Consider the following 13,946-nt stretch of genomic DNA (forward strand, 5'->3'; position numbering starts at 1 on the left):
CCTCTATGATTCATTACACGTCATCGCTCCTTAGTTACCCACAAGATTGGTTAAGTTATGACATAATTTGTCTATAGGGGTACTCTGACCTTGGACCTCCTTTCACTTCCTATAGGCTAGGAACCTAGGAGATGGTTCTATGGGATTCTCTTATGTCGACTACAGTTACCAAGCCTGGTTAGTCATGGAAAGTCTTGGAAAATGAGAGAACTACACTCCTTTAGCATAAATAGGATTGCCCTTTCCTTAAGAAAGGGCAAGCAGACAATACAGTAAATCGACTATCACATACTTCTACGTCTTTTCCAAGCTTCCAAGCTTCCAAGCATTGATCTTGTTACTCCTTGTTTCTGAAAAGTCAGTGAGGTGCTAACCTCTGACTTATCCCGAGTTCTCAGACTCAACATTTGTTACAACTTGTCTAAACCACTCTTAGTAATGCCAAAACCACTCGTAGCAACCGCTACTACTGCTGCTCAATTAGGTGGCGACGATGTTTCATCGCCGCCTAGGCTGTTGCTACGACGAGCAGCAATAGCAGGAGCACCTCCCCCTCGTCCCGCCCTTGTCCTCCTTATGTGCCTAGCACTAGTCTTTGGCCTTGACAAGGAGGGCTTCTAAGTGCCTCGCGACGAGGGCTTCTAAGTGTGATAGTAATTCAGTTGCTAAATTGCTCTATTGAGCTGGTATGGTCGTGGCCTACGTTGCGCATATCGCTCAAAAGTCAAATGTGGAACTATGCATAACAACTAGCAATTACAGTAACTATAATTTAAGTAAATGCGCTCAATCACTCAGGCCTGTAATCAATAATACAGTCAGTCACTCATAAATACAGGTAAGAAAATATATTCTTTCAGCTTAAATATCTGGTATCGAGCCTTAGTTGAGGCCGTCCATCTTCATTAGAGAGTTTTGGGCGGCACGAGTATATTGCCTGTCCCTGATGAAGACGCGTCATGCTAGATACCCAAGAGCATTTTATACGCGTCCACAAACAACTCGGGGATCGGTTATTCATTGCGAACTACCACTTTATGGTATACCATCGTATGTCATTTTTAGCCGCGTCACAGGTCAATTCAATGGTGCTCATGGTTTTGTTTGAAGGCGATGAAGAATCGTGATTCATCATCTATTTGTCATAAGACTCAGCGCACTATCGCTGGTCGAGTAATGTACACACCCTTTGTGCAAAACGCAAATCCGAAGGCAGATAACTCCATTGCCGAACCCATAAACCCCATCCCATAACCATTATTGCATCCACCAGATCAATACCAGACGTGCGATCTCAATATCCCACCCAAACCCGTATGCATGCGGTTAAGGCCATTGCGCGTAATCAGGCACGATCTTGATAGTCGAGAATCCAAGTATAAATTTAAGAACGCTCACCGCGGAGGCGGCGGGCGAGTTGGATATCCTTGGACTGGATGGTAACACGCTTGGCGTGGATGGCGCACAGGTTGGTATCCTCAAAGAGTGAGACGAGGTAAGCCTCGACGGACTCTTGGAGAGCACCGATGGCGGAAGACTGGAAGCGGAGATCGGACTTGAAATCCTGGGCGATCTCACGGACGAGACGCTGGAAGGGGAGCTTGCGGATCAGGAGCTCAGTCGACTTCTGGTAACGACGGATCTCACGGAGAGCGACAGTTCCTTCGGGGCTTGTTAGAACGCTGTTCAGACATGCTGGCGATGCATATTGAGCTTACCTGGCTTGTATCTGTGGGGCTTCTTGACACCTCCTGTCGATGGTGCGGACTTGCGTGCGGCCTTGGATGCGAGCTGCTTGCGGGGAGCCTTGCCACCAGTGGACTTACCTGTTGCATGGTCAGCATGTGTTGATGTGAAGTTGCCCCGCCAAAAAGGTGAAGTCAATCGATGATGATGATCGAAGAATAGAGTGATTACTTACGGGCAGTTTGCTTGGTACGAGCCATTGTTGATGATGATGGATGTTATGGGGTTGTTGATGAAGTGGATGGTTGATGGTCGTTTGGTCGAAAGTGGAGTTGTTGATGGAAGAAGAGGAAGAGGCGAAGGATGTGGGCGTGGTGGGTATTTGTATTGGCGGTCTGTATTCGCTTAGCTTGGGTGATTCGATTGTCAGTTGTTATGGTTTTTTGTATGGCGCAAGGCAGGCGCGGACAGGCAGTTTTGCGGGTTAGGCTACTTCTATTACCGGTAGTGTGTCTTGGCCTGATTTGGGGGGTGAGAAAGTAGCCGTGTTTGGAAAATGGAAGGAGCGATAAGGAGCGATAACAGATTTAGCGAAAAGCGAGAATCGAACGTGAAGTCTGACTCGATCTGCAGCCAATCAGATACTCGGTATGCTATTGATTCCACACTCTTAGCGAATCAACACAGCAGGCACTGGTGCCATTGTTTGTTTACGCGTGTGTACGTACCGTATCTCACTGAGGACTAAGTATGCACGTGATTTATATATGTTCATCAAAACAATATCAGTAACAGAACCGTAGCACTCTACAGGCTGCACTGTATGAGCATCTTTTTTTTTTGTCTTTATGTGAATTTACTGTGGGATTACCGTAATGTACCCTGTACTTTACTATGCTATGCTTGGGATACTGGGAGCTCGAGTGTAAATCCCACTGTTCACACTGTTCGCATTCATGACTGCTCGAGTACGTACCATATCCCCAAAAACAACAAACCCCGCCAGTCCAGTCAGTAAGCTCCTCGCTTCAATGTTGGGCCAAATTAGGACTAGCGTATCTTCGAAATCACTGATCCCGAGACGCGCCTTCCATATCCCCTCGCCTAATTTGCGTGATCCGTCCCAACGCCTACGACTTCTTATACCCTACGGCCACCCCACTCCAGACAACTCCTCTCTTCTCCGAATATCTCGACCAACAATACCCACGACTATCACCATCAACAAGGTTCATTTCCCCCACACCCATACACCAACCACTTCTCTTCACCAACAACAACCATCATGACTGGACGTGAGTACTCTCCCTCTCGACTTGCCGTCATTGCAGCTGCCTTAGGGCGACGCGTCTTCTTCCAAGCATTGTACTGACGCGCTTCACTCAGGCGGAAAAGGTGGCAAGGGTCTCGGAAAGGGTGGAGCCAAGCGTCACCGCAAGATTCTTCGTGACAACATCCAGGGTATCACAAAGCCCGCTATCAGACGTCTTGCGCGTCGTGGTGGTGTCAAGCGTATCTCAGCCAGTAAGTTCTCGCTCCTCCAATTGATTATTCCCTCCTGACATCTTTTCCCAGTGATCTACGAGGAGACCCGTGGTGTCTTGAAGACCTTCCTTGAGGGTGTCATCCGTGACGCCGTCACATACACAGAGCACGCCAAGCGCAAGACCGTCACTTCGCTGGATGTTGTCTACGCTCTCAAGAGGCAGGGTCGCACCCTGTACGGTTTCGGTGGTTAAGCGTCTTCTTTTCATGTTCTCTTACGAATCTTCTTCCTCTGGCTGTGGGCTGGGGTGGAATCTGCGGGTGCGGCGGTCACTGATGACAATGGGACACGGGTTTGCTTTTTAGGTGTTAAAGTATTGTACCATACGGATATGGGAACTCTTCTGGTATGGGCTGGTGGCCCACGAGATAATGAAATCCACCAAGTGCACATGTCCCTTGCTTGCCCGTGACTCGTATCGTGATTTGACTGTCATGCTCTGTATGTATTTATGGCTAGTATCTCGTGTCATAACTTTGGTATGCGGTTATTCTGTGGGATGAGGCTGCCGTGGCTGTTATTTGGCCAACGATAATCTTGGGTTGCATCGGCTATTAAATAAGCATGAATGCAACTCGTATTCGCGGCCGAAAACCACAAGGCTGGAGGCATATTTCAGAGTCACGCTGACCGAGGCATTTATACTACTTGTAAACTCGAAAGTAGCTGGTATTCCAAATACACGTGGGTTTGGCAGGAATGTTCTCGTCCGGGCTGTATCAATCAGTTGCAGTAACATATCACTAATCACATGAGGAAAATAGTCGCGCTTGTATTCTACTATTTTATTCGTCTCTTTATTATAATTACTAGTGTTGTTGGTAGTAAAATTTTTTAAGTTGACCTAAAAATAAAAATATATATATTCATTCCGCAGTATATTAATTTATCAGCCTTACCACAACCAACGTTATACATCTGCAAGTAAAAATCAGTAGTCCGACACCGTGCCTGTATCACCCGGCATCGAATACGGGGCACTTCAATTTATAAAAGCAACCGATGGTGGATTATTTGTTCTCACTCATCGCCCACCATCGCATGGGTTTTCCCTGCAACTTTACTACTCGTATGTGCGACCGAAACCCACCACCGGAGTTGATGGAAAAATAAAACTCGACCACATAAACACATCCTAAACATACTATGTCATGAAATGCCGAATCAAACCAAGGCAATAGGGACGGAAAAATGAGAAGGGTAGTTGAGACTGAATGTTGCATGAACAAGGGTCGAGTCCCACAACGAAAATCACCGTGCCCGTGGAGAGTCACTGATGGCGGAAGGACCCGGCCGGGCCGCTTAATCAGCAAGGGATAAGCGTGCAACGTCACAACGCAGAGACAGACTTCCAGATGACTGCTAAAAGCGGTATAGCGTCGATTGCTTGCAGATCTAGATTCGATCGCTGACCCCGAGAAACCCAACAACCTAACCGACGGCATCGAAAGCCGCTAACCCGGCACTATGGAACAGTACCTACAGCAGAAAACACGCCAAGAGCGTCATTCGACCAAAAAAGTCTGGCCAAAAGCGAAGGATGCAGTAATGGTCTCCGCAGAGAAGCGGGGTCAGTAAAAGCGAAAAGCAAACGAGAGAGAGGGACAGACAGAAACGAAGGGACGGTCGGACATAACTCCGTAGGGGGAAGTCCGGGACGTTTTACAGCGGAAGTTTACAGCGGAAGTTTACAGCGGAAGTACAGTGCGCGCAGACGGGACCGGAGTGAGCGAGAACAGAGGCAACGAGCCACCGTCCAGGACTGGCTGGCAGTTAGGGCTGGAAGTTAGGGTACAAGTCCGGGAGACACACACACGGCCAGAGCCAGACACACACGGCCAGAAGGGGAAGACGACAACGGGGAAGACGACAACGTGGGACCGTTGTGAGCTGGGAGGAGTAGCGACGCGGTGGTTTCGCCACAATTCGCCACAATTAGCCACAATTCGCCACAATTAGCCACAATTCGCCACAATTAGCCACAATTAGCCACAACTATGCAAATTATCCACAATTATCCACAATTATCCACAATTATCCACAATTATCCACAACTAGCCACAACTAGCCACAACTAGCCACAATTCGCCACGTCATTAGCCACAGTCATCCACGCAGCCAAGTACCACTCCATGTACTCCGTACTCCGGGGTGTGTTGAGTCGATGACTCAAGGCATCTTCCGCATGTCGAAAATGCAGAGATGCGTCATCGCTCGCGAATCCGAGCCACACACTACGTATTCCTACCACGCAAAGCCAAAACACCTAACTCCACCACCCATCAGTCGTCTAATAATCGTCTAGGGGGAAAAGGTAGATCCCCAGTACGTACCACTCTAATGTGCTATGTGCTATGTAACTATTCTGCGTATACGGAGTACAGCATCGAGAAAAAGAATGATAACCTGCATCTAGGTCCTAATTACATAGTTGACATAGTACATGCGTGCATACCCCATCCCCCGCCCCGAGTCCTATCCCCCACGGACTTGGCTACACCCACTGCTCGAAGTACACCAATACCTCTCCTTCCTCAGATCCGCCACCTTTCCCGCTCTTTTTGCCACCCGTATATAAAGGGTCTCGCCCCTCTCACTCAAAAGGCAAAAGGACCAGAAAGGAAACCATCCAATTCAAAAAAAGTTATGCTCTTAGCACCTTCCGTATCACAATCATACCCGAGACGCCAGCTATTATCCACAATCGCCACCACCACCACCTCGCTCGTCGGTCACTCCAACTACACTTTCGGCCATCAGCTACTCGACTATCCGTCTCTTTCCCAGAGCCTATTCTTCGGACAGCTCGGGAGTGATAGTCCATCCCTCGACTACGCCACTTCAGAGCCCGAGGGCTTCGGCAGCGACGATATTTGGCAACAAGATCAACTGATGCAGTCTGAACAATCCGGCATCTCAACCAGCTGGCACTTTGCAAACGGAAAGCTGACGCCGACTTCAGCTCGCAGCCACCAGCGCGAGTCGTCACAGTCCTCCCTGGGCTCTGCTGGGCCGGCATCTCCATACAACTACAACACGTCTCACCCACAGGTCGCTCTCCCACCAGACTCAGCTGGTGGGGAGACATACTATGAAGGCCTACCGGTTGCTGACCAAGCGACTTACTACAACTTCTCCAAGACGCCATCGCATACGCAAGACCAGTACTTGCCAGCCGTCTTCCAGCAGAATTACAACTTCCACCCTTGCAGCACACCTACAAACTACAACTCCATGATGCCAATGGACAAGCGCGCGATGATGAGGGACGACGAGACGATGTCGGTTCCAGACTACGGACACTCAGGTCGCCCATCCGTCGCAAGCACTCAAGGCTCCCCAGCGACGCCAATTGGCAATGGATTCGATGAGCCGAATCGCAAAACTGGTGAGATTTCTACCCTCCAGGATCGTTGGATGGGCAGCAGCTCACAGTTTTACTCCGACTCAGAGTACCACAACTCGAATGCGATACCAAAGCTTGACAGGACAATGTCGGATGCTTACAACGATGAGTTGTACAGCCCGAACTTCACATTCACATCGGCGCCCCCGTCGCAAGAGTCGCGGCTCTTGCCTTCCCAGAGCTCGGACGTATTTTCTCAAAGACTGCAAGCTGCGAACAGCCAACACTTGAGTGCCTCAACTCAGCAACCACTTGGAAACCAGTCTCGCAGACGGTCTCCGTTCCGACAAGGCTCCCCTCTTGCGCCGTTACCGCACCGAGGATTCAATTCACAGTCGTCGACGCAGCAGATTCGTCTGGGCACGGCAGCACATATGCGAGAGCAACAGAAGGCAGAGGACGATGCACGGGTCTTGGAGGAACAGATTAGAGAGTCATCTCCAGAGCAATCTACGCCAAAGACTATTTCGCCAAAGGATGCACTACTCGAGTATCATGGTACCGAGGAGGACGCGGCAATGCCGCTGTTCCCTCAGACCCAGCAATACCGATTCCCAAAGCCAACCTCCCAGGAATCGCAGGAACTCGATGATACCTCTTCGCAGCAAAGCTTTGCGAGCATGGTAACGAGCCGCCGGCCAAGTTCCTCGGCATACTCAAACTCATCCCAAGCGACGCCTCGCAACCGCAGCTTTGCCTTCGCTCCTCCATCGGTACCTGGCGCGACACAAATGCCGCAACAGCAATACCAGTTTGTTCTGCAGCAGCGACAGGCGCAGAACTTGGCGGATCGATCATCTCAGCTGGTGGTCGCCCTGCCGTCTGTGGAGTCGAGCAACGGCGAATATGCAACAGATGCGTCAGAGCTCAAAAAGCCTGCAAGATCCAATGCCGACAGTGGGACGTACACTTGCACGTACCATGGATGCACACTGCGGTTTGAGACGCCAGCAAAACTCCAGAAGCACAAGCGTGAGGGACATCGCCAATCGGCCCCACTGATTAGCGGGGTTACCACTAGCGCTCGCCGTGCCAGCAGCGATGGTGGTGGCAGCGGCATGACATCAGCGGCGCTTCTCCGCAATTCTCAAGCTGGCCCTCACAAATGCGAGCGGATTAACCCGTCCACGGGCAAACCGTGCAACGCCATCTTCTCACGCCCTTACGATCTCACGCGACACGAAGACACTATTCACAACGCGCGCAAGCAAAAGGTACACTGCCAGTTCTGTACCGAGGAAAAGACCTTCAGTCGCAATGATGCTCTAACACGGCATATGCGTGTTGTACACCCCGAGATCGACTTCCCTGGCAAGACCAGACGACGTGTTTGATGATCCAATCCAGACGACGTGTTTGATGATCCAATCCAATGTTTCAGTGACATCAGGCCGTCCATTGTGGACGTCATGGGCGCAAATAACGGTATTTCGGTAATACCGGTGCCGATCACGACGTCAGTGACGACGCACGGATAATGCTTTTCACATCAAGACTTCTAATAATTCTACTACATGATACAACATGATACAACCCTTTTTTTAAGCGTTCATAATGCAGCATAGCGATTTGTTTTAGGCTTCGGGCCATTTGGAGTTTGGGTTGGTAATCTGTCATAGAAGAGTCATCGAAAACATGTTCATCGCAATTGGCACTTGTACCAATCAATTGGCGATAGAAATACTTTTTTTTTTTTTTTTTTTTTATGAATCTCTTTGGGTCATTGGCTTGGTATTTCAACTCAATAGAATGGAAAGTAGGAAAAAGGCTCCTGCGAAATTTAAACGAATAATGTGTATAAGAGATGGGACGGCGCCTGTACTCTTTGTTGTATAACAATGCAGTCGGATGATGGGTTATATATATTAAATACAAAACATGAATTATTATTACTATAAGCCACAGAAATCCGTGATTCAAATAGATATTGAATACAAAACAAGGTAAATATCATGATGAGCTACGAAAATAGTACCTTGTCCGAACCTTGTCTGATGCAGAGTGTAAATTGAACAACACAGAGACGACTGAACATGTGCCTTGCTCCTCAAATGATGGACGGGAGAGTTGGTTTGATCAAGAAAGGAAGGTAAGAACGACGCAGAAGTTGTGCACTGACTACTGTGTATAAGTCTTCCAAATTTACCGAAATGAGCTGAAGTAAGGTCAGATAGCTATAAATGAATCTAGAATAATCTCTACCAACAACCAAGTCCCTTCTGGACACCGTAAACAATTTTTTTTATCCCAATATCCTTCCCTGTACGCCATTAACCAACGACTCCGGGCGGCGGTTGGACACCTACTGCGACATACCTAATGCGCATTACTCTCCAATGACAGCCGCACGAGCATCCTTATACTCGGGCGAAATACCAGTCCAAATACGGAACTGCTCGATACCCTGCCAGATCAGGGCCTCAGCTCCCTCAACAGCCTTCCAACCAGCATCAGTTGCCATGTTCATCAGCGCCGTTGTGCTCGAGGCAGTGTAAGCCATCTCGAGGAGAACACGCTGAGCATCACCAGCCTCCTTATGGTGGAAGATGGAGACTAGAATCTCCCTGATCCCGGCATCGATAGGCTTAGATGACGGAATAGTTCCAACAGCGACGCTTGGCAGACTCTCAAGAGACTGCGCCTCCTCAGCGTTGCGGATGTGGACGAGCCCAGGGAAGGACGAGACGAGCTCATCGACCTTGGATGCGGATCGTGCGACAATATAGACTGGGCTGTAGCCTGTGGACTGCAATGCGAAGATAGCGGCTCTTGCAGTACCTCCAGATCCAATGACCAAACCGGAGCCGGGTTGAGCCCCTGCGGCCGCCAGCGTCTTCTGGATCCCGATCCAGTCCGTGTTGTCGCCAAAGAGAGTGGTTGAGTTTGTCGACGAACGTACCTTGGCGATCGTGTTGACTGCCCCAATGGTCTTGGCTGCCTCAGAAAGGTTGTCTAGGAGTGGAATGACGTCTAGCTTTAACGGGATTGTTACGCTTGCTCCGCCAAATGACTCCGATTTAAGTACCTGCTCAATGTCCTGAGCAACGTCTGTCTCGAACAAGCCGTAGACATCTGACAGTCCATTCTTCTTGAACAACTTGTTGTGCAGGGCAGGGGAGCGAGAAGCCGAGATTGGTTTGCCAAAGAGATAGTAGTTTTGCGGTTCCAGCTCTCCAAGCAGAGACAGACCACTGCGGATCTCCGTTGCGGACAACTGACCAGGCGCAGCCTTGAAGGGAAGTGCAGGATGCGAAACTGGAGTCATGAAGCCATTCAGGACACGGCTTAGTTTTCCCTTGGCACCCATGTTGATTGCGATGAGCGGCGTCTCATGGGACATGTCGTTCTTGAATTTTGCTAGCGCAAAATTATCATCCATGGACTTAGCCACGCCAACAAGCTTGATAATGTCTCCGTACTCAAGAGCTCTGTTGTAGTACTGAGCCCAGCCTGCATTCTTCCACGACAAGGTACCGGAAGGATCATGGTGCGAAGCAATGATCTTGGATAGCCCCTTGTTAGAGCAGACCGTGTGAAGTAGTTCCGTTGGGAACTGTATTTCCACGTCGATATACTCAATTGCCATTCGGATGGCAGCTTTGTAGAGTGCCAAAGCTTGGGAGTGTGCATCGTTCGGGAAGCGACCCCCTTGTCCAACGGTTCGAATGGTAAAGATCAGAGGCAGTGAAATGGCCGATCTCAGTAGAGATACTTGCTCATAGACGAAGTCAAGCGTTGGGATCCCATCCTCAGAAGCCGGATCAACAAGTAAATCAACTCGAAGTTCCACTGCATCGGATCCAACAACAACCTCTGGCAGCACGTCAAGCATCTTCGCCGCATCTGGCATAGTTAGGGACACAAAGAAGGAGTGCTTCTTAGCCTTAATCTCGCCAAAGTGAGAGCTTTCGCCTGTTGTTATGGACAGGAAGCGTAAAAAGTTGTCTCTTGCGAGAGTGAGACCGCTATTCTCGGTGGTCTGGCTATGGTACTGAAAGTTGGAACATGCTTGGAACCAAGGCTTTCGGCGAACATAGACGCCCATCATGTCTTCGACGTAAGCTGGGCGAGATTTGTCGATTTTAAGGTAACTCATGACGTTCTCAGTATCGCGATGGACTAAAAGAACAATTCCACCACTTTTGTGGTAATTTATGAGAAGGTCGCGAGCTTCCGGAATCTCTACCACTCCACCACCGCATGCGAATACGTATCCGTTGGGCTTCTCCACCATGACACGCTTCAAAAGCGCCAATTCTTCATCACGGAATGCTTCCCAGCCTCGAGACTTGATTAGTTCCGGTATTGTCATTCCGATCGTTTGTTCCAGGAGCTGATCGAGGTCCAGGAGAGGCCGACCTAGTTGAGCAGAAGCCCAGCCACCTGCAGTGGTCTTGCCTGCACCCCTCATGCCAACGATAAAGATAGACCGATCTGAAGACACGGGCTTGGTTTCTTGGTGCAAACGACCTTCGTCAACTTCCTGACCTGACAGTTGCACTTTGAAGAATAAGGACATAACATCCCACCATCCTGGCCAAGTTTTTGCTGTGCATTCTCTTTCGAGGATTAGAGTCGGTTCCGGAACAGCCGTGGCTAAAACACTGAAGCTCATGGCCACGCGATGGTCATCGTAGCAGAAGACGCCCTGTTCAGGATTCGACAACGTCCCTATAGGCTTCCCGTCAACTTCAATGCCGTCGTCAGTCTCGCGGCACTCTACCCCGAACTTCTTAAGCTCGTCCTTCATAGCCTTGATGCGGTTGCACTCTTTGACTCGTTGATTGGCAATTCCTCGAATCTTTGTTGTTCCCTTTGACACGGCAGCAAGAACAGAGGCTGTTAGGAATGCATCTGTCATTGGTTCCATGTCGATATCTTCCAATCCCTTCAGCCCGCCAGGGGAAGGGCCAGTGACAGTAGTTGATGTTGCGGTTTGCTTAACTTCGCAACCCATTGGGCGCAAAACATCAACCGCAAATCGAGAGTCGCCCTGCAAAGAGCTCGATCCAATATTAGGGATGGTGCAAGTTGTACCCGATATGGCTGCAATTGCCAGCGGGTAGGTGGCCGAACTAGCATCGCTCTCAATAGTGTACTCTGCCGGATTTTGGTAAACACCTTGTGGGATATGGTACGTGTGTTCCTCGGTATCCGATCTTGTGACTGTTACGCCAAAAGCTGCCATCATTGCTGTAGTCATGTCGATGTAGGGCTGCGATATCGGTTTACCACCGACAAGGCGCAAGGTAACGGGATTCTTCGCATATGGCGCACACATCAAGAGTGATGAGACATATTGGGAGGATACAGTTGCAGCCAACTCAATGGTCCCACCGACGAAGCCTCCTGACGCAGCGATATCGATCGGCAAGCTTTTTTCCTTCTCCAAGTATTTGATTTCCACCCCGTTTTCCCGGAGAGATTCTACCAAGGGACCAATAGGCCTCACTTTCATTCGAGAGTTCCCGGTCAGGACTGTGGAGCCCACTGCTGACGGCTTGCAAAGAGCTGCAACTGTTGTTAAGAAGCGAGATGCAGTTCCGGCGTTGCCCAAGTACAATTCTGAGGGGCTCGCACGCAAATCACCGCCCTTTCCATTCACCAAAAGCACCTCTCCTTCGTCTTCCCATGAGTATGTGGCACCGCCTAGTTTGCCAATTGCGGTGAGCATAACTTCGGTATCGTCCGAGTGGAGAAGATTTCGAATGCGACACGGTCCTAACCCGAGAGCTGCCATGACCAGCGCCCGATTTGATACGCTTTTGGATCCAGGTGGAGTTACTTCGACACTGAGAGATTTTGGAATACCAGGGGTAACAACTATCGACTTTGAGAGTATGATCCGGATGGCCCCATCCTCCACAACGCTGGCTTTCTGCTCATGCGTCTTCCCAATAGCCGATAAGAGAACGATCTTTTTCTTCCTGCCATCGTTCTTCTTATCTACTGCCATCTTGTTCAATAAAACATCAACCGGGCATTTTTTACCAGCTGTCCGTTTATTAACAAGGCTGTCGTCAAGGGACGTCGGAAGTTCATAGCTTGAGATGCATTTTACCAGTCTAGCAACCGCCCCCGGCTTTAGGACACCTAAATAGCGAGCCAACTCGGCCTCTTTCACCATACCAATGGCCACTGCTTCGCCATGCAGGACTTGTGGCGTCAGTATGGCTTCGAAGGCGTGGCCAATGGAATGACCAAAGTTCAGTAGATTTCTCAAACCCCCCTCTCTTTCATCGGCGGAGACAACCTCTGCTTTGACACGAGCAGATCCAAGGACAATTCTCTTCAAGATATCTCGAATTGGCGCAAGGCGGCTCGACGGATCACTTGAAGGAGAGCGAATAGTCTCCATAATCAAGGTTGCATTGCTCTCAAGGGTTGAAAATTCCGCTTCGTCCCATATGGCGGCGGTCTTGATAACCTCTGCCATGCCATTTATGAATTCTCGAATAGGGAGGGTTTCGAGGAAGCGCAAGTCGATATAAATGCGCCGTGGTTGCCAGAACGCCCCAATGAGATTCTTTCCTAGCGGGGTATCAATTGCTGTTTTCCCGCCTATTGAGGAGTCGACCATAGCAAGTAATGTAGTCGGGACTTGCACGAAGCGCACCCCGCGCATGAAAGTGGCCGCCACATATCCTATCATGTCGCCAATGACGCCTCCACCAAGTGCAATGATCACGGTGTCTCTTGTACACTGGTGTGACAGCATCCAATCTTCAATTTCTGCCTTGGTTGCTCGCCCCTTTGAGCTCTCTCCTGGTGGGATCTCGTATACTAGAAGGCGAGGCGGGGCTTCGAGTTTCGAAGTGGATTGGCGGAATGCTGTCTCAAAGCTTTCGACATAAAGTCCTCCAAGGTTGGTGTCAGTAATGAGAACATAGGTAGAAGATTTAAGATTCCCCAGTAAATCTCCTACGACGAACGAGCGCCATATGTCGAAGTCCACAACGATGTCCTCGTTGCTAAGGATTGAAATCCTCGTAGGCCCTCCATTGGCCCTCGCAGCTGTCATCTTCCTCAATTATGAGTTGCAATTGACGGTCGTTGGTAGGCTTAACTGCAGTACTGACTGGTACTTCATGAATTGGCGGTCTAGGAGTGTATATGGGAGGGAAAGGGAGGGACGGTGGTGGGGGATAAAGTTGCCGCCTATGACTCTTGGGGCGAGCTCGGAGCTTCTCTGTGACAAGTGTCTCGGACAAAAAATATCGCCCGGGCCGTTTACGGCACCGTACCGCATCGCATATTAAATTCCGCCAGGATTTTTAAGCCGGAGAAATATATTTCTGACAGAAGTAA

The 13,946-nt window shown here is 49.7% G+C and overlaps 4 protein-coding genes across 4 annotated transcripts; 2 read left to right on the forward strand and 2 right to left on the reverse strand.

Annotated features, from left to right (window-relative positions):
- Window positions 1-1,384: 1,384 nt before the first annotated feature.
- Window positions 1,385-1,946, reverse strand: HHT1 (histone H3.1; the record flags this gene model as incomplete). The annotated part of the gene is made up of 3 exons (XM_024468034.1): window positions 1,385-1,662; window positions 1,719-1,826; window positions 1,922-1,946. 3 exons carry the CDS (start codon window positions 1,944-1,946, stop codon window positions 1,385-1,387), a joined length of 411 nt encoding a protein of 136 aa, XP_024324591.1.
- Window positions 1,947-2,866: 920 nt separating this feature from the next.
- HHF1_1 (Histone H4) lies at window positions 2,867-3,627 on the forward strand. Its single transcript, XM_024468035.1, has 3 exons — window positions 2,867-2,981; window positions 3,073-3,210; window positions 3,262-3,627. The coding sequence occupies exons 1-3, from the start codon at window positions 2,972-2,974 to the stop codon at window positions 3,423-3,425; spliced, it is 312 nt and encodes a 103-aa protein (XP_024324697.1). The 5' UTR covers window positions 2,867-2,971; the 3' UTR covers window positions 3,426-3,627.
- Window positions 3,628-5,731: 2,104 nt separating this feature from the next.
- On the forward strand, window positions 5,732-8,397 carry VC83_04403 (uncharacterized protein). The gene is made up of 2 exons (XM_024468036.1): window positions 5,732-6,620; window positions 6,684-8,397. The coding sequence occupies exons 1-2, from the start codon at window positions 5,879-5,881 to the stop codon at window positions 7,970-7,972; spliced, it is 2,031 nt and encodes a 676-aa protein (XP_024324363.1). The 5' UTR covers window positions 5,732-5,878; the 3' UTR covers window positions 7,973-8,397.
- Window positions 8,398-8,591: 194 nt separating this feature from the next.
- On the reverse strand, window positions 8,592-13,833 carry ARO1 (3-dehydroquinate dehydratase (3-dehydroquinase)). Its single transcript, XM_024468037.1, has 2 exons — window positions 8,955-13,833; window positions 8,592-8,898 (listed from the first exon to the last, which is right to left on the reverse strand). Exon 1 carries the CDS (start codon window positions 13,657-13,659, stop codon window positions 8,965-8,967), a length of 4,695 nt encoding a protein of 1,564 aa, XP_024324698.1. The 5' UTR covers window positions 13,660-13,833; the 3' UTR covers window positions 8,592-8,898; window positions 8,955-8,964.
- Window positions 13,834-13,946: the final 113 nt, after the last annotated feature.

Source organism: Pseudogymnoascus destructans, assembly GCF_001641265.1.
Source record: "Pseudogymnoascus destructans isolate 20631-21 unplaced genomic scaffold scaffold_9, whole genome shotgun sequence".
Taxonomy (NCBI): domain Eukaryota; kingdom Fungi; phylum Ascomycota; class Leotiomycetes; order Thelebolales; family Thelebolaceae; genus Pseudogymnoascus; species Pseudogymnoascus destructans.

Bases quoted from the DNA above. Each gene is read 5' to 3' on its own strand.
- HHF1_1 (XM_024468035.1), top strand. The intron at 3,211-3,261 runs GTAAGTTCTCGC...ATCTTTTCCCAG, and splicing joins TGTCAAGCGTATCTCAGCCA to TGATCTACGAGGAGACCCGT.
- VC83_04403 (XM_024468036.1), top strand. From the start codon at position 5,879: ATGCTCTTAGCACCTTCCGTATCACAATCATACCCGAGACGCCAGCTA. The intron at 6,621-6,683 runs GTGAGATTTCTA...ACTCCGACTCAG, and splicing joins TGAGCCGAATCGCAAAACTG to AGTACCACAACTCGAATGCG.
- ARO1 (XM_024468037.1), bottom strand. From the start codon at position 13,659: ATGACAGCTGCGAGGGCCAATGGAGGGCCTACGAGGATTTCAATCCTT.